Source organism: Pelophylax lessonae (assembly GCF_965119305.1).
Source record: "Pelophylax lessonae genome assembly, chromosome: 1".
Lineage (NCBI taxonomy): Eukaryota > Metazoa > Chordata > Amphibia > Anura > Ranidae > Pelophylax > Pelophylax lessonae.
In genome coordinates, this window is record NC_138768.1 from 532913362 (window position 1) to 532932164 (window position 18803).

General features: G+C 43.3%; 1 protein-coding gene across 1 annotated transcript in view; it reads right to left on the minus strand.

Annotated features, from left to right (window-relative positions):
• Positions 1–204: 204 nt before the first annotated feature.
• The window catches only part of LOC309546246 (17-beta-hydroxysteroid dehydrogenase 13-like), an 86840-nt gene continuing 68241 nt past the window's right edge, over positions 205–18803 (minus strand). The window contains exons 4-7 of the mRNA XM_082245820.1: positions 17620–17726; positions 11070–11207; positions 1444–1560; positions 205–384 (exon numbers count right to left, since the gene is read on the minus strand). Of these exons, the coding sequence (XP_082101946.1) occupies positions 294–384; positions 1444–1560; positions 11070–11207; positions 17620–17726 (453 nt within the window). The 3' untranslated portion in view covers positions 205–293. The remainder of the gene's footprint in view (positions 385–1443; positions 1561–11069; positions 11208–17619; positions 17727–18803) is intronic.

Below are 18803 nucleotides of genomic sequence, written 5' to 3' on the forward strand. Positions count from 1 at the left end.
TATCAGTTTAAAGACCTATAAGTTAAAAAAAAAAAAAAGGAAAAACTAATCTGACCTAAAATCATAGTTTTCCTTTGGAAAAAAAAACAATCCGATACGATTATTGCTTGCTGCATAATATATGTAATTGCTTTTAGAGTGTTTCTTTGAACAAAATAATGTGGCACATTATATGATAAATCTAGCAAGTATTATTAACAAAGAGCAACAAATAAACTGTTTATTGTTTGTCTAAAAATTACCTAATTTTGTTTTAAAAATATCAAAATTTTGTCAAGAATCTTAGAACCAAGTTATTTGGTCTTGGATGCACTTCTAAACTCAGTGCTAAAGTTTACATCTTGCATCTTGTTTATCCTGTCTATTACCCTCTGAGGAAGAAATCTGAAAAAAGAAGAAAAAACATATTTTGTAAATAGCTGGGTGATACCTACTAATATGTACCCCTTAAAGAGAACTCTGATCCTAAAAACCTCTAGATGTAGATGAGGTAACTGTAATGTATGTAATAAATGTATCTTATGGTCATTGGGTCTAAATATTGGGACCTGACACGTGTCTGCTCTTAGACAGAATTAGCTGGCACTATACAAGTCTATAGAGATTTTGTCAACAACTGGCTTTCTGCAATGCAATGCCATTAGAGCATAATTATGCAACTTTTTGATCTTCAGACCCAAAGACTTCTTGATCTGGGGGAATGGGGATAAAGGAAATGCACATAATTAAGTATACTTGACCCCTAAAAAGCATTAAGTATACTTGACCCCTAAAAAGCATTGTTTCAGAATGACCATTTGGCCGGTGTTAAAAAACCATACCAAGCACCCCCTTTGACATTCGTTATAAACTTGGTTTGGGCAGCAATGCGAAAGAAAGTTCTAAACATCTCATATATTTTATCTTTAGTGGCTACTTATCTTCTGCCAATCACCTCCCCAATTCATGTTTTTCAGTCCAGCATGCTGCCCAGGAGCTAAATTAGTTGGCTTTTGGGCTTACAGTCCTTCTGCACAGAACTCAGTAAGAGCAATCTGTAGAAGAACACTGAAACAAAATACTCCAACATTGTATTTACAAAGGAAGTGCTTGTGACATCATAACATTTCCTGTCAGTCCTGATCCAGTTCCAGCCAACCTTCCTCTGCAGCAGCAGACCATAACAATAGTAAACTACTGCTTGCTAATAGCTAGCAATCATCCACTATTATTCATAATCTACTTGGTGCAGAAGTGCATGGGAGGGCTGGATCAGAAAAGAGGGTAAAAAATATAAAAATGTAAAATAAAATATTTTTTTCCCCCCAGGTTCCAACACTTACATTATATGCTCTGGATGAGTTTATGTTTTGAGATTGATGTGTTTATTGCATGAGGATCCAGTGCTCACTTAAGCAAGTGCAATGGTCTTTACTATTTTAGTGACCGCAATCTTAAACTTACTTTTCTAGCACCAGGTAGTTTTTCACGTAAGAAGGGACAAAAATCATTTTCTTATTTTTTAGTATTCCATCCACAAAACTCGTAGAGACATCTTCAGGTTTCAGTACAGGCCACAATCTGGAATTTATAGAGTGAAAAAAAAATGAATTCTCAAACAAATACTAGGTAGATCATTTTATTTTAAATCAAGAAAAGTTTTATTGAATAAATAAAACACCGAACAAAAGTAATACAAATAGAGTAATGCCAAAACAGCCTCGCAAATATATTGAGCACCAGCAAACACTGCATGTGTCATTAAATAAGTACATGAAGAGATACTGTATGTTACAGCTCAGCCATAAAAAAGTTAGTACAGTATCCACCTTGATATAAACATTCAGGGAAGGCTCCCCCAACTTTTGTATCTGTTGTAAATTACACAGTAGCAATCACTAATTATTATTATTATAATACAGGATTTATATAGCGTCAACAATTTGCTCAGCGCTTAACAAAATGAAGGCAGACATTACAGTTACACTACAATTTGGTACAAGAGGAATCAGAGGGCCCTGCTCATTAGAGCTTACAATCTAAGAGGGAGGGTCAATTGATACGAAAGGTAATAGCTGTGGGCGATGAGCTGATGGAGAAAGTAAAACAGTGTATTAGTTAGGAGCCGGAAACGCTTCTTTAAAGAGAAGGGTTTTCAGCAATCGTCTAAAACTGGATAGATTAGGAGACATTTGGACAGATTGGGGTAGGGAGTTCCAAAGCATAGGAGAAGCTCTGGAGAAATCCTGGAGGCGAGCATGGGAGGAGGTGACAAGGGAGATAGAGAGCAGGAGGTCTTGGGAGGACTGAAGAGAGCGGCTTGGTTGATATTTTGAGATCAGGCTAGTGATGTACCTGGGGGCAGAGTTGTGGAAGGCTTTGTAACCTATTGTTAGTACTTTGAATTTTATTCGTTGTGTGAGTGGAAGCCAGTGGAGGAATTGGCAGAGAGTGGTGGAGGACACTGAATGATAAGATGGATGAGTCTTGCAGCAGCATTCATGATGGACTAAATGAGGGATAGTCTATGAAAAGGTAATCCAATGAGGAGGGAGTTGCACTAATTAGAGAGATCAAGCCTAGCCAATAAGTGGTTTGTCCATCACCAGTTCCAACAGTCTCAAACCTGGGGTATCAAGCCAGGGACCCCATAAGTTATCAAATTTACGGGGGCAGTCCCTGTGTTGGTAGATATACTTCTCTAAGCTAAGGGTTTCCCCCATACATACTAGGTAGATAATGTTAGTTTTTGGGTGGATGCTGGTTGGTTCTTTTATATAGCTTAGGAGTTCAAATGGCAAGTTTCCAGCTCACACAGCCCACAGCAGTTATCATTAGGCAATCTCATTCCGACTTTTATGGATTCATCGTAGTTTATATTTGGTGAATGTGTTGGTGAATAGACACTCGGGCCAAAAGGGTTAAAATTATATTTAAATGGTTCACTGTGTGAAAATGAGATTGCTGTTGTGAACAACGTGTTGTGAACAGTCATGTTTATCACAACTCAATCACTCTCCCTTATGCTACAAAGGCACTGCCACCATAGTATGTAGTATTGTAGTGGCATCTGAGGGTTTTACACACTCCCAGTGGATAAAGCGATTGTGCGTGTGTGTGTATAATACCCTGGCACCACTGTTGTACTATGTATGACAGTGGCAGTGCCTTTGCAGCATAAAGGGGAGTGGTTGGGTGGTGGTAAACGTGGCTCAGCCATGCATTTTTACTGCCCTGAAAACGTAAATGAAAACAAGGCCTAAAAGAAAGCATCTCACTTACTGTGTTTAAACCTGACAAGCCAAGTGTTGCCTTTCATATGGAAACAATCCATTGGCAGTGTAGCCACCAGATCACTACCACACACCCACGTTAGTGTCGGCCATCTCCCCCCCGCACATACACGCATTGGTCCTCAGCCATGTTTCTTGGGCTCCATGCACATTGGCAGACCTGGGACTGGCATGGCAGGTACCAACAGGTGGAAGCTGTTTGATGACAAATCACCAATAGTAGTACAGAAACTACTTTTGGGAATCGGGGCGGCGCCTCAAAGTCGGTGTCGCACCGATTTGGCCAATTCCATTGCTGGCAATTGACTTCAAAATGACATGCGATCAGACCAATGTGAACGTAGGCTGAGGCCGGGCTGGGGCAGCAAATGTGCAGGAGCAGCGTTGAAAGCTGACAAGCAAAGTCTCTCCTCCTGCCTCTGATGCATAAGCACCAATATCCCTAGGATTATATCCTTCAAATCAAAATCCACGTCATGTCATGTGTGTGCTCCACCACTGGCCTCTGCCCCTGTACTCCAGTGCTGCCTCTGGCCTGGTGCAGCATGGATAACCCACTAATAATAACATCCTTCCTTCCCTTGAATCCCTTCAAATTAACATCCTGCTCCACTGCCCCGGACTGTGTCTTATCATGCCATTAGCAGCATTAGATCAATTAGTTCTTCTTCTGACAGTCTGACTCACTTTTCACGGTCACCGCCGCTGGTGTGTCCCGACTCTCTCCTCCACCAGGCAGGCTCCTCTCCTCCCCGAGTCGCAGCTCCGCCCCTTCTGGTTGATGTCAGCAGGGAATCCTCAGTCCGGCCCACCCCCTGCAGCTGTCAGAAGGAGAGAGGACAGGGAGAGCAGGGAGCCGGCGGGGATCTGTTCACAGAGCTTGACATTCCAGGGGGGGGGGAGAGGCACTCGCTCCCCCCCCTTACCCCCCCCCCCATGCGGATGCCAATGGGGAGGGGGTGGCAAGTTGCACCTTCACCTAAGTAGACAAAAATCCTTGCACAGGCCTAGACTGGCAAACAAGGCCAAATAAATTATGACTGTTAGCGTTCCACAACTACAGAGGAATTTCCTGTTCACAAACTGTTTATATTTCTGCTGCTAAAATATTTCAAGTGTATTTAAGGAAACTGAAAGGTTCTACACTCTGCAGACTTTTAGTGAAACTTATCAAAATCTTAAACACACACACACCATTACAAAACCAAACTTTACAGTATTTGTACAATGAAACATGAAAACGAAAACTTGTACATAGAAGCAGGGTCCGTCCTTGTGATGCCTAATATTACCTGTATTGCTTACCTAAACAATCTACTATATACAATCAGGTATAAACTTGTGCTACAGTTTTTGGTGCATCTAAGAAAAGATTGTATAGGAAAATTGTAACACATGTGGTTAGCTTAACCATTTAACTACTGTAGCACGTTTTGAAATTTTTTGCACACATTATATTATTTCTGAAAGCAGAGAGAAAAAAAATATAATGGTGGAAGCTTTTTATGTTGCCATCTATTAAATGCATATTTTCTAGAAAAAATACAGTGAATTGAACTTCAGTGAAAACACAATATTAAACCCAATTTTTGATAAAAGATGAGGTTGCATTGAGTAAATAGACACTATACATGACAAGCCTTACCGACTTGCCTGCCGCCTTTAGCAGTTCTACTGCTACAGGGTGGCCGTGCTGTGCAGAATTGCATATATATATATATATATATATATATATATATATATATATATATATATATATATATATATATATATGTGATCCAGCATTTCCGGGTATCTCGCGTGAGTGCGCACCGCCGGAAACTCCTGCTGTGTAGAATCACTGCGGACCACCAGCACCCACTGATCATTCAGGACATAGGCTAAACGGCGATCTGCTTACGTAAACAGGGCCATTCTGTGAGTAAGCAAGGCATTGATCCTGTGTTCTTAGAAAGCAGGGGCATGGATCAATGCCTTCTCTAGAACAAGCACCTCCCCCACAACAGTAAAACACCAGCTAGCCACATAGTTAACCCCTTAAACAACCCTGATGTTAACCCCTTCCCAGCTAGTGTCATTAGTACAGTGACAGTGCATATTTTTAGCATTGTATTAGTGTCACTGGTCCCCAAAAAAGTGTCAGTTACTGTTCAATTTATCCGCCGTAATATTGCAGTCCCGCTATAAGTCGCTGACCTCCGCCATTACTAGTAAAAAAAAAGAGAAAAAAACCTCCAAAAATGTATACCATAGTTTGTAGATGCTATAACTTTTGCGCAAACCAATTAACCACTTTAGCATCGGAAGATTTTGCTGCTCAATGACCAGGCCACTTTTTTCAACTTGGCACTGCATGAATTTAACTAACAATTGCGCGGTCATGCAATGCTGTACCCAAACAAAATTTACGTCCTTTTTTTCCCCACAAACAGAGCTTTCTTTTGATGGTATTTAATCACCTCTGCACTTTTTATTTTTTGCGATATTAATAAAAAAAGAGCAAAACTTTTGCGAAAAATTTACATTTTCTACTTTGACTGTTAAAAAATATCCAATATATTACATTTTTGTCATATATTTAGGTCAAAATGTATTTAGCTACATGTCTTTGACAAAAAAATTCTCAATGAGTGTATTTTTATCCACTTTAAGACCGTAAGATTTTACCCACTTCCTGACCAGGCCATAATTTGCAATTCGGCACTGCGTTGCTTTAACAGACAATTGCGCTGTCGTGCGACGCTGTACCCAAACTAAATTTACAACATCCCCCCCCCCAAATAGAGCTTTCTTTTGGGTGCATTTGATCATCTGTGCGATTTTTAATTTTTGCGCTATAACCAAAAAAAGAGCGACAATTTAGAAAAATAATTTTGAAAAAAATAACATTCCCAAAAAAAAAAAATTAAAAAATCTAAATTTTTTTAACATTTTAGGCCAATTTGTTTTCTGCTACATATTTTTGGTAAAAAAAAAATCGCAATAAGCGCATTTTGATTGGTTTGTGCAAAAGTTATCGCGTTTACTAACTACAGGAAAGATTTATGTCATTTTCATTGTTCTTTTTTTGTTTTTTTACTAGTAATGGTGGCGATCTGCGATTTTTTTGCGGGACTGTGACATTGCGGCGGACAGATCGGACCCCTAACTGACATTTTTGACACTTTTGGGGGTACCAGTGACATTACCACAGTAATCAGTGCTAAAAATATGCACTGTTACTGTAATAATGACACTGGCAGGGAAGGGGTTAACACTGTTGGTGATCAAGGGGTTAAATGTATGCCTCATGCTTACTGACGTGTGTGGGGGGAGGGGGTTCTGTGACACAGACAGAGATCGCAGGTTCAGCTATGCTGAATCATGTGATCTCTCCCTGTCTGTCACAGAGAAGATCCGCCCGCATTGTTTACACAAGCAGGCGGATCTTCTCACACTTTCCCCGACGATCGGGGAAGAGAGACGGCAATCGCCGCCTCTCCTCCTCCAGCCTGACTCCGGCTGTGTCTAAACACAGTGGGAGCGAGCCTCCGACGGCGCGAGCTCGCCGCCGAGATCACTAGGACTCCAGCGACGTATGTATACATCGATAGACCCAGGGGAGCCGACCTGCTGCAGTAGTATCACTGTGAGCGGTCGGCAAGTGGTTAATATACGCCTATTGGGATTCTTATTTTACCAAAAATATTTAGCAGAATACACATTGGCCTAAATTGATGAAGAAATTCGATTTTTTGCATTTTTATGGGATATGTTTTTATAGCGCAAAGTAAAAAATATTGTTTTTTTTTACATACAAAATTGTTGGTCGTTTTTTGCTTATAGCGCAAGAAATAAAAATGCAGAGGTAATCAAATACGACCAAAAGAAAGCTCTATTTGCGAGAAAAAAGGACACTTTTTTTATGTACAGTATCGCACGACCACGCAATTGTCAGTTAAAGTAACAGGGCTGTATAGCAAAAAATGGCCTGTCAGGAAGAGGGTAAATTTTTCAGAGTTAAAATTGCTTGCGCCGGTGAAATCCCAAAAAACAATGGTACCCAAAATTCTCAATGGGTGGTGTTGGGGTTATCATTCTACAGTTAACCGTGAACTGTATTATCATTTGTTTTTTTAACCCCTTGGCTCCCGATGCTTGGCGCCGAGGTGCCGCATATTTGCGTGAATAGTTGCCCAAACAGCTGTGCCGAAAGCATTTAGGCTGCATGCTCCTGAAATTTACTGGTGACTAATCGAAAGCAATCAGGAGTTCTCAGATTACATGACCGTTGTGACAGCCAATCATGGCGGTCATGTGCTGTTAAGCCCCCCCCCTCCCGGTGTCATAAACTATTAAAGGGCTGGGAGGCGCCGGTGTGAAAAGGTTTAATACTTTTTTTTTGCTTACTTTACATGCTCCCCATTTGATAGCATGGGCACGTGATAGGTTCTCCTTATGGAGACATTGTGCATCTATTAGATGTGTCTACCCTGCCCCAGTGTCTACCCTTCCCTCCATTCTAGCTAACCAAGCACATATTTTGTTTAATTAGCTGCTTCCCCAGCTACAGCAGCCGGGGAATGACAGTTGTGAAGTTGTAATACAAGTTTCTTCTATGTTCCCGAATCACCTCCTGCTCTCAACTGCACACCCATTTACCATGGGGATCCCAGTAACATCATTGGCCAAATATTGTCAAGTCCATATATGGTCAATGAGGTCACCTACAACCCCACTCCTTTGCTTACATTGTGGTGCCAAGGACCAGGATAAGTCATTCGGCGTGAACCAAATGACAGGTTCAGGCATGTCAGTGGGCTTTTTTTTCTCTTGGATATATTGTGATTGACATGGATCTGCATGACTGGACAACATGACTGATGGTGGATTTACATCTTGGGACGGTTTGATTTTTGTTGCTTCGTTTTACTGAAAGACTTGTCTTTAGCTTCTTTATAGAGGGGTAAACCCTGCACTCCCTATCTATATCAAAAACCGAATAGCTAATCTCCGACATGGTGAGAGGACAGGGGTACGTAGACAACCCCCCCCCCCCCCCCCATCCACTCCAGCTCTTCTGAACACTATTTCCCCAAATCTTCTGCTTTCATCTAAACTCCCACACTATTGATCTCTTTTCCCCTCTTTCCATTTACTCTTAGGTGTTGCTTAACATTTAAAGAAATATGGAAAGTATAGGGAAAACGACAGACTTTGTAAGATCTGCACAAGTAATACTATCACAATTACTTGGTTTACATCCAAGGCACAATAATGAAGGGGAGAACGATTGTACCAAATTCTGAAGACATATTTACACATATGTGACCACTCTCTTTCTCAGAAAGAGGGCATACCATGAGATTTTAAATAAACAATGTACAGTATTTGTAAGTACTTTATGATGCTATGCAATCTCATTTACATATATTCTGGACCGTCTTTTAAAGCATTTATTTACAAAAAAAATCGATACCAGGCCCAAAGGTTTTAATTTTTTTTTTTGCATGAATGATGAGATATTTGCAAAGCGATTTTTTTTTTTCATAAACAGACCCCTAAGTGACAGAGTATCTCTAGATAAGAGAAGCACACTAAATTCCTGGTTAATAAACGTAACACCAGGCACCCCTGATGCTTGCTTTTAGGTAGATGATAAAGTGTATTGCGAAAGTATTCGGCCCCCTTGAACTTTTCGACCTTTTGCCACATTTCAGGCTTCAAACATAAAGATATACAACTGTCATTTTTTTGTGAAGAATCAACAACAAGTGGGACACAATCATGAAGTGGAACAAAATTTATTGGATATTTCAAACTTTTTTAACAAATAAAAAACTGAAAAATTGGGCGTGCAAAATTATTCAGCCCCCTTAAGTTAATACTTTGTAGCGCCACCTTTTGCAGCGATTACAGTTGTAAGTCGCTTGGGGTATGTCTCTATCAGTTTTGCACATCGAGAGACTGAAATTTTTGCCCATTCCTCCTTGCAAAACAGCTCGAGCTCAGTGAGGTTGGATGGAGAGCGTTTGCAAACAGCAGTTTTCAGTTCTTTCTGCAGATTCTCGATTGGATTCAGGTCTGGACTTTGACTTGGCCATTCTAACACCTGGATATATTTTATTTGTGAACCATTCCATTGTAGATTTTACTTTATGTTTTGGATCATTGTCTTGTTGGAAGACAAATCTCTGTCCCAGTCTATGGTCTTTTGCAGACTCCATCAGGCTTTCTTCCAGAATGAAGAGACAATATACTGTGTATATTTCCCGCGCCAAAGGAGAGAGGTCTATGAGAAGACCTAGTGTGCTTAAATAAGTGAATTTATTGATAACTAAATGATATATTATTGTGCAGCTGCTATATGAAAGTGCGAGTGCTGGTGAAAAAAAGTGATCACAAAATGTGATAACGTATAGTGCTTGCTAAATATATGACAAGTGATAATATTTAAAGCCAAAGGCGTATTCATAATAATGCATAATAATTTATGAATACGCCTTTGGCTTTAATTATTATCACTTGTCATATATTTAGCAAGCGCTATACGTTATCACATTTTGTGATCACTTTTTTTCTTCCAGAATGGTCCAGTATTTGGCTCCATCCATCTTCCCATCAATTTTAACCATCTTCCCTGTCCCTGCTGAAGAAAAGCAGGCCCAAACCATGATGCTGCCACCTCCATGTTTGACAGTGGGGATGGTGTGTTCAGGGTGATGAGCTGTGTTGCTTTTACGCCAAATATAACGTTTTACATTGTTGCCAAAAAGTTTGATTTTGGTTTCATCTGATCAGAGCACCTTCTTCCACATGTTTGGTGTGTCTCCCAGGTGGCTTGTGGCAAAATTTAAACAACACTTTTTATGGATATCTTTAAGAAATGGTTTTCTTCTTGCCACTCTTCCATAAAGGCCAGATTTGTGCAGTATACGACTGATTGTTGTCCTATGGACAGAGTCTCCCACCTCAGCTGTAGATCTCTGCAGTTCATCCAGAGTGATCATGGGCCTCTTGGCTGCATCTCTGATCAGTCTTCTCCTTGTATGAGCTGAAAGTTTATAGGGACGGCCAGGTCTTCGTAGATTTGCAGTGGTCTGATACTCCTTCCATTTCAATATTATTGCTTGTACAGTGCTCCTTGGGATGTTTAAAGCTTGGGAAATCTTTTTGTATCCAAATCCGACTTTAAACTTCTCCACAACAGTATCTCGGACCTGCCTGGTGTGTTCCTTGTTCTTCATGATGCTCTCTGCGCTTTAAACGGACCTCTGAGACTATCACAGTGCAGGTGCATTTATACGGAGACTTGATTACACACAGGTGGATTCTATTTATCATCATTAGTCATTTAGGTCAACATTGGATCATTCGGAGATCCTCACTGAACTTCTGGAGAGAGTTTGCTGCACTGAAAGTAAAGGGGCTGAATAATTTTGCACGCCCAATTTTTCAGTTTTTTATTTGTTAACAAAGTTTGAAATATCCAATCAATTTCGTTCCACTTTAAGATTGTGTCCCACTTGTTGTTGATTCTTCACAAAAAATTACAGTTTTATATCTTTATGTTTGAAGCCTGAAATGTGGCAAAAGGTCGCAGTTCAAGGGGGCCGAATACTTTCGCAATGCACTGTATATCATTTTTATTCTGTACAAAGGCTGACTTTAAATGCAATAAATAAAATAACATATTCAAATAATTGCTTGAAGATGTCTTCTACGATATCACCATGGGTGCATAAGATGTAAAGTCTTCATTGTTTACTTGTGGTGTGGCACTGTGTGTACATTATATAACAAAGTCAAGATTCTCACCTGGTACTTGGCTTTTGGACAAATCCTGTGTTTACGAACACTGGACATAAACAAGAGGTTTTAATACCATCTTTTCCGAGGGCAGCAAGTTCTGCAGTCATACACTCATGAAAACCAACAGCTCCAAATTTGGTGGCACTAAAACCAAACATACAAAAAAAGTTTATTTTTGCAGACATTTGAAGAAAATAATACTGTTTGATGACATAAGTACTTCTAAACTGCAATTAAAAGGCACTGCAGTGATGTGCTTAGGAGGTGAGGCCATAATGATGCCCATTCATGCATAATCTGTCCTCAGTCTTCTGGATTGACTAGATCTGGTCATCATTCAGCCTGGAAGACTGAGCAACATTTGGAAAAATAGAATTATTTCAGGGGATGGCTCTAGAGATTAATAGGTACTGCAGCTTCAGCTGCCCTGCCTGTGGGAAAATGAAAAAAAAAGATGCTTTTGAACTCCATTTAAATCTTTTAGTTTTGCATAGAGTACGTAAGTGTTAAAGCGCTTTCAAATTTTGTTGCCACATGTGCACTGTTGGGAGTTTCCTCCTCACTTCCACACACTAAAAAAGGAGGAAATACTCATGGCAAAGAATCTAACCCTTTTCCACTATATTCAAAATTGAAAAAAAGTTTTATTAGGGGGTTATAGTTTATGGTTTTAAGTAAACAATTTGCCCTTTGGATTAAGAATGATCATCTGTGCCACAAATGGACAGCCAAAAGGGTCCCCAAGAGACCACAAAATCTATCCTTCCTTGACCTGAGCAAACATCTTCTAGCTAGAAAGGATTATTATACCCAAGGTAAAATTGTCAATGACTATTATGTAGCACTATTGCTGTATGATGACTTGTTGGGCCTCCTCTGATTACCAGCGTACAGCCGCTTAGGGTACAGTTCACACAATTATCCTTACTCCCAATGGCTCGTTGCTCATTAAACAGTCCAGGGGTGTTGGTTTTTTAGTATTTATTGTGGAACTTGGATGAGAGAAGGGAATAGTGGGATACTCCATACGGAACTATATACATTGGATAAGGACAACTCTCACTGGGCCTCACCAGGTTGCTTGTGGAAGCAGTCTCACTGCTTAAACCATGAATAGGGATAATTGGGCGGTAGTGCGTGAACACCTAAATGCAACACTGCACTGCGAGTGCAGATAATGAGTCCATTTAAAAGTCCTTTTCTAAAGTCCTTTTTTGAATATCCCAGGCAAGGGAGAGGTAGAGGTAAGTCCACGATGCAGGGCTGCCCTTCAGAGGGGGGAAGTGGAAGCAGCTTCCCCAAACATGTAGAGAAAAAAAGGACAAAAGGTACCTCTAAGTGTAGACTTAAGTGGTACGATTTATTACAATACATAAAAACTCACATTGGCAGTTCTTGTAGTCTCCTGCTCGCACCCCCCTGGCCGGAAGAGGGACGAGATGAAAGCGAGGGCAGGGATGCACGATGGATAGAAACGTCGCTCCTTCTGACGTCACAGGACCGGGACGCGTTGCGGAGCATGCGCAGTAGGTGAAAGAAGATTAATGCGTGCTCTTTTTTCAAGCAGATCTGACCCCTTGACACAGATCTGTACTCAATGTACTGCAAAATCAGATCCTTCCAGTGTCTCCCCTCCTAGTCAGCTTTACAGGACCTCTGGGTTCAGTTCCTCTCTAGCTCTTTAGGCCCTCAGGTCCATCACCTGAGGCAGAATGGCACCTCTGCAGAGGAGGAGGCAACTGCCGCCTCCCTCCAGGACTCCGCTCTGCAGCGGAACGACCCCAAGCACATGTGCTCCTGGCATTTATACAGTATCCATGCCACAAGTTAGCCTGTATTTTTGTTTGTATACTCTTACCTCCTTCTGCAGTGCTTCAACCTTACTTTTTTTCACATGTGGTATTTGGCTTTTCTGCTCACCTTTGGGCATCGCCTTCTCCCCTGTGGGTTTATATCCTTTTCCTTTCTATTACTTCCTGGGTCACCTCCCTGTTTGCTTCTCTATATATACACGCGCTCAGTGCAGTCCTCCTTGCCCGAGCAACTTCACTGTTCTCTGAGCTCCCATCTGTATAACCCTAGGCTATTATATCTGATTTCCTGTGTACTGACCTTGGCTTTGTTTCTCCGTCTATGTTTGTTTGCTGCCTGTCCTGAGCGCGGCTTGTCTCTTGGATATCCTTAAAGTCTTCTGCTTACTCTGCACACGCCAGAGCTGGGGATCTATAAGGGCTCACTACCAAAGATCTGCTGACAATCCCAGCATGCGAGGCATTCTCCTCTACCAAATCACCAGGGCTGTACCAAATGCCTGTGCACCCAGGGCCGGACTGGGAATAAAAACCAGCCCTGGAAATAATTTCATACCAGCCCCATAGCATTTTTATACCGGCCCAACAGCATAGCGTCATTTTTTTGATTATAAAAGGGAAAACCATGCATTTTAAAGCACATGTGAAGTGTGTATTATATATAGATAAGACAGATATATATATATATATATATATATTATACATATATACACACATACATACATATACATATATATATACATACATACATACGAGCAAATTTCAGTTAAAAGTGGAGCAATTATCAAGAACAGTCCACTTATTGCGATGGTGATATATTACCAGAATAAAAAATACTTAAAGTTTGCCTTTACATGAGGGTCCGCAGAGTTCCCCCTTGCACTGTAATGGGGAATGCTGCAGACTCTAATGTAAAGGGGAACCCCAGGAACTCTGGAAATGTGACCATAGACCACCTTCCGCAGAAAGAAGGGGGGTTACTGATATAAGGGGGGCCTTTATATCAATGCCCCCCTTACATTACTGTATTTATTTCCCCCTTACATCACTGACCCCCACTCAGACAGGTCTGGCGGAAGTGTCACTGACCTCCTCTCAGGGGGACCGTGCAGGGCTCAGTCAGTTGGCTCCCTTGTTGGCTCTGGGTTTATCCTATAGTCTTCTCTCCACAGTCCACAGACATTTGACTTCTCCCGTGACCCCCATCCCGGTGGCACTCCCACTCCCGACTCCTCTCCAGACTCCCCCCTCAGAGACTGCAGACATGATAAAAGACAAGAGATGGTCATAGGCTGTGCGGACATGGTACAGGAGATGTCAGAGGTTGCAGACATGGTACAGGAGATGTCAGAGGTGGCAGACATGGTACAGGAGATGTCAGAGGTTGCAGACATGGTACAGGAGATGTCAGAGGTGGCAGACATGGTACAGGAGATGTCAGAGGTTGCAGACATGGTACAGGAGATGTCAGAGGTTGCAGACATGGTACAGGAGATGTCAAAGGCTGTGCGGACATGGTACAGGAGATGTCAGGGGCTGTGTGGACATGGTACAGGAGATGTCTTAGGCTGTGCGGACATGGTACAGGAGATGTCAGAGGTTGTGTGGACATGGTACAGGAGATGTCAGTGGCTGTGCGGATATGGTACAGGAGATGTCAGAGGCTGTGCGGACATGGTACAGGAGATGTCAGAGGCTGTGAGGACATGGTACAGGAGATGTCAAAGGCTGTGAGGACATGGTGCAGGAGATGTCAGAGGCTGCGAGGACATGGTACAGGAGATGTCAGAGGCTGTGCGGACATGGTACAGGAGATGTCAGAGGCTGTGCGGACATGGTACAGGAGATGTCAGAGGTTGCAGACATGGTACAGGAGATGTCAGAGGCTGTGCGGACATGGTGCAGGAGATGTCAGAGGCTGTGCAGACATGGTGCAGGAGATGTCAGAGGCTGTGTGGACATGGTACAGGAGATGTCAGAGGCTGGGCGGACATGGTACAGGAGATGTCAGAGGTTGCAGACATGGTACAGGAGATGTCAGAGGCTGTGCGGACATGGTACAGGAGATGTCAGAGGCTGTGCGGACATGGTACAGGAGATGTCAGAGGATGTGTGGACATGGTACAGGAGATGTCAGAGGCTGTGTGGACATGGTACAGGAGATGTCAGAGGCTGTGCGGACATGGTACAGGAGATGTCAGAGGCTGTGCGGACATGGTACAGGAGATGTCAGAGGCTCTGTGGACATGGTACAGGAGATTTCAGAGGCTGGGCAGACATGGTACAGGAGATGTCAGAGGATGTGTGGACATGGTACAGGAGATGTCAGAGGCTGTGTGGACATGGTACAGGAGATGTCAGAGGCTGTGTGGACATGGTACAGGAGATGTCAGAGGCTGTGTGGACATGGTACAGGAGATGTCAGAGGCTGTGCGGACATGGTACAGGAGATGTCAGAGGCTGTGCGGACATGGTACAGGAGATGTCAGAGGCTGTGCGGACATGGTACAGGAGATGTCAGAGGATGTGCGGACATGGTACAGGAGATGTCAGAGGCTGTGCGGACATAGTACAGGAGATGTCAGAGGCTGTGCGGACATGGTACAGGAGATGTCAGAGGCTGTGCGGACATGGTACAGGAGATGTCAGAGGCTCTGTGGACATGGTACAGGAGATTTCAGAGGCTGGGCAGACATGGTACAGGAGATGTCAGAGGTTGCAGACATGGTACAGGAGATGTCAGAGGCGGTGCAGACATGGCACAGGAGATGTCAGAGGCTGTGCAGACATGGCACAGGAGATGTCAGAGGCTGTGCAGACATGGTACAGGAGATGTCAGAGGATGTGCGGACATGGTACAGGAGATGTCAGAGGATGTGCGGATATGGTACAGGAGATGTCAGAGGATGTGCGGACATGGTACAGGAGATGTCAGGGGCTGTGCGGATATGGTACGGGAGATGTCAGATGTTGCAGACATAGTACAGGAGATGTCAGAGGTTGCAGACATGATGAGGGGGGTGGGATGAGTGGCAGCAGGGGTGGTGGTGAGGGGGGTGGAATCAGTGGAAGCAGTGGTGATAGTGAGGGGGGTGGGATTGTGGCAGTGGTGGTTGTGAGGGGGGGTGGGATCAGTGGCAGCGGTGATGGTGAGGGGGGTGGGATCGGTGGCAGCAGGGGTGGTGGTGAGGGGGGTGCGATCGGTGGCAGCAGGGGTGGTGGTGATGAGGGGGTGGGATCGGTGGCAGCAGGGGTGGTGGTGATGAGGGGGGTGGGATCAATGGCAGCGGTGGTGGTGATGAGGGGGGTGGGGTCGGTGGAAGCGGTGGTGGTGATAAGGGGGGTGGGGTTGGTGGCAGCGGTGGTGGTGAGGGGGGTGGGGTTGGTGGCAGCGGTGGTGGTGAGGGGGCCGGGATCAGTGGCAGGGATGGTGGGATCAGTGGCAGGGGTGGTGGGGGGGATCAGTAGTGGTGGTGAGATCAGTGGAAGCTATAGTGGTGAGGGGAGATTAGTGGCAGTGGTGATGGGGGGGGGTGCCATCCTCCCCACCGCCACTGCTTCCCCCCCCCCATCCTATCAGGAATAAGATCTGTGGGGGTGGTGAGATCAGCAAGGGCAGTGGTGGGTGGTTGTCTGGACTGGTGGAGGTTGGAGGATGGGATCAATAATTGCAATTTGCACTGCAGATTTTTCTTACTAACTTGGTGGTCAGTCGGACTCGATTCCCGGGTGCTATCATGCTGCTGGCGTCTGTGTAGTACACACTGTGTACTGTGTGTTGGGTGTGTTGGGTGTGTTGGGTAGGAAAAGACTGTCTTCACCAAGGCTGCAGCGGCCGTCACAGCGCGGCCGCGGTAACCAATAGCGGCCGCGGCGCGGTAACCAATAGCGGCCGCGGCGCGGTAACCAATAGCGGCCGTGGCGCGGCAACCAATAGCAGCCGCGTCGCGGCAACCAATAGCGGCCGCAGCGCGGCAACCAATAGCGGCCGCGGCGCGGTAACCAATAGCGGCCACAATCTTAAAGCGCCCCCAGGGCCGGCGGCCCACCGGGAAATTTCCCGCTATCCCAGTAGGCCAGTCCGGCCCTGTGTGCACCCATTTGTCAGATTTCCTCCCACTGTCCAATATGCCTCCCTTTTGGACCAGTGTGAAACACTCTTCAGGAACACTGATTTGCACCTGAGCATATTGAGCAGACTTCACTAGCAGATCCTGCTCTCTGCTAGGCAGAAAACAATATTGATTTACCTGCAATCCCTCTTTTAAGCAGAAAGGATTCAAAACTATACTCTCTTTCTAGCACCTACCTAGGAGGGTGCTACATCATTCCCTTCAGATAAGGCTGGCATCAAGGCATTTTCAAGTTTCTGACTACCTGACTACCATCTTACTTGCCTTTACTCATTCCGATGCATCTTTGGTATTATTAGCTAATATAATTTTTTTCATAAATATTTTTTATTGAAGATTTTATGACATAAAAACAAAGATACAATTTATAGGTATTACTGGTGGGAAGCCTGTTACACAAATATGTAGAGGAAATAAACAAAATTTAAAAATTTGAAATATTAGTAAGCATAGGTGAGACCTAACAGCAGGGAATTTTCTATGGCTAATGTAATTATTAAGTACACTTGCTAGAGCTATAGTTTAGGGCACACATAATATCCAGAGCCTAAGTGACCCATAGTTACCATATTTTATTACTAATATTCTGAAACTGGAAGAAAAGTCACTTACCAGTAGTCTACTAAATATGTTATCCCAATATGACCGCAAACAGAAGCCACAGTAGCTATGTGTCCTCGATTTTTTCTCATCATTGCAGGCAAGAAAGATTTGGTAGTCTAGATTTAAAGGTTGATAAATACACAGATTTCAATATCTTTTTCTAAAATGTATACAATTAAAAATCACCTGGACTAAGCAACATACATGAAAAAAAATTTGGGATAATAAATTCTATCATTTTATTTTACAGAAAACCTAAGGCTTTTGATTTTATAAAGATAGATGTGAAAGTGATCAGTCACTATGCTTTCTGTGCTTCCTGCTTAGTAGTGCTGTACAATGGTTGTGTCTTAAGGATAGCTGTACATGGCCATTTATAAACTGCTGAATCCCTACCTGCATCAATGCAGTTTAAAGTGGGAGTAAACTCCCATGTATGATGTTTACCTATAGGTAAGCATATAGTAAGGCTTACCTATAGGAACAGTAAAATATCTCCTAAACTTGCACCGCATATTTACTTTAAATGCAGCCGATGAAGTCACTGACGCATGTGCTCTGAAGGGACAGAGCCCTGCTGTAAACAGTGACTCTCGGGCACATGTGCAAGAATGACGTCGACGCCAGCTCGGCTATTTATTTTGACCAAGCCTGCGAACCTGGAAAAAAGACCAGGTAAAGATGCCTTCAGCAGTGACAGAGCGCCGAGAAGGGCTTTGTTTACAGGTAAGTCTGTCATAATGTGCTAGTATGCAATGTATATTGGCCCAATATTTTTTTTTATTTTTTATATAGTTTACTATCCCTTTAACCTCCCTGGCGGTAATCCTGAGCTCGGATTACCCTGTAGTGAAACTTATCTTGTCCCTGCGATCCCCTGATGTCCTCCCGCTATGTCCTCTGGCCGATGTCGGCATCTGTCTTCAAGGTTCCCTTCCCTGTGAGCACTGTGACGCGGGGGGCCAGAGCCCGGTGGGAAATTAAAATAAATAAACAAAAACATGACACATACACATTGTAATACATTGTAATCTCTTAGAAATACATTTCTTTGTGAAATCATTTCAACTCAGTTGTGTCCCTAGTACTTTGTCCCGTGCCCTGCCTGCACTTTTACTGTTCTTTCTGCCTGGAAATTTAAGAACGTCCATGGCGTCCAAAAAGCGTTCCTTTAGGTCAACAGCGGTTTTAGA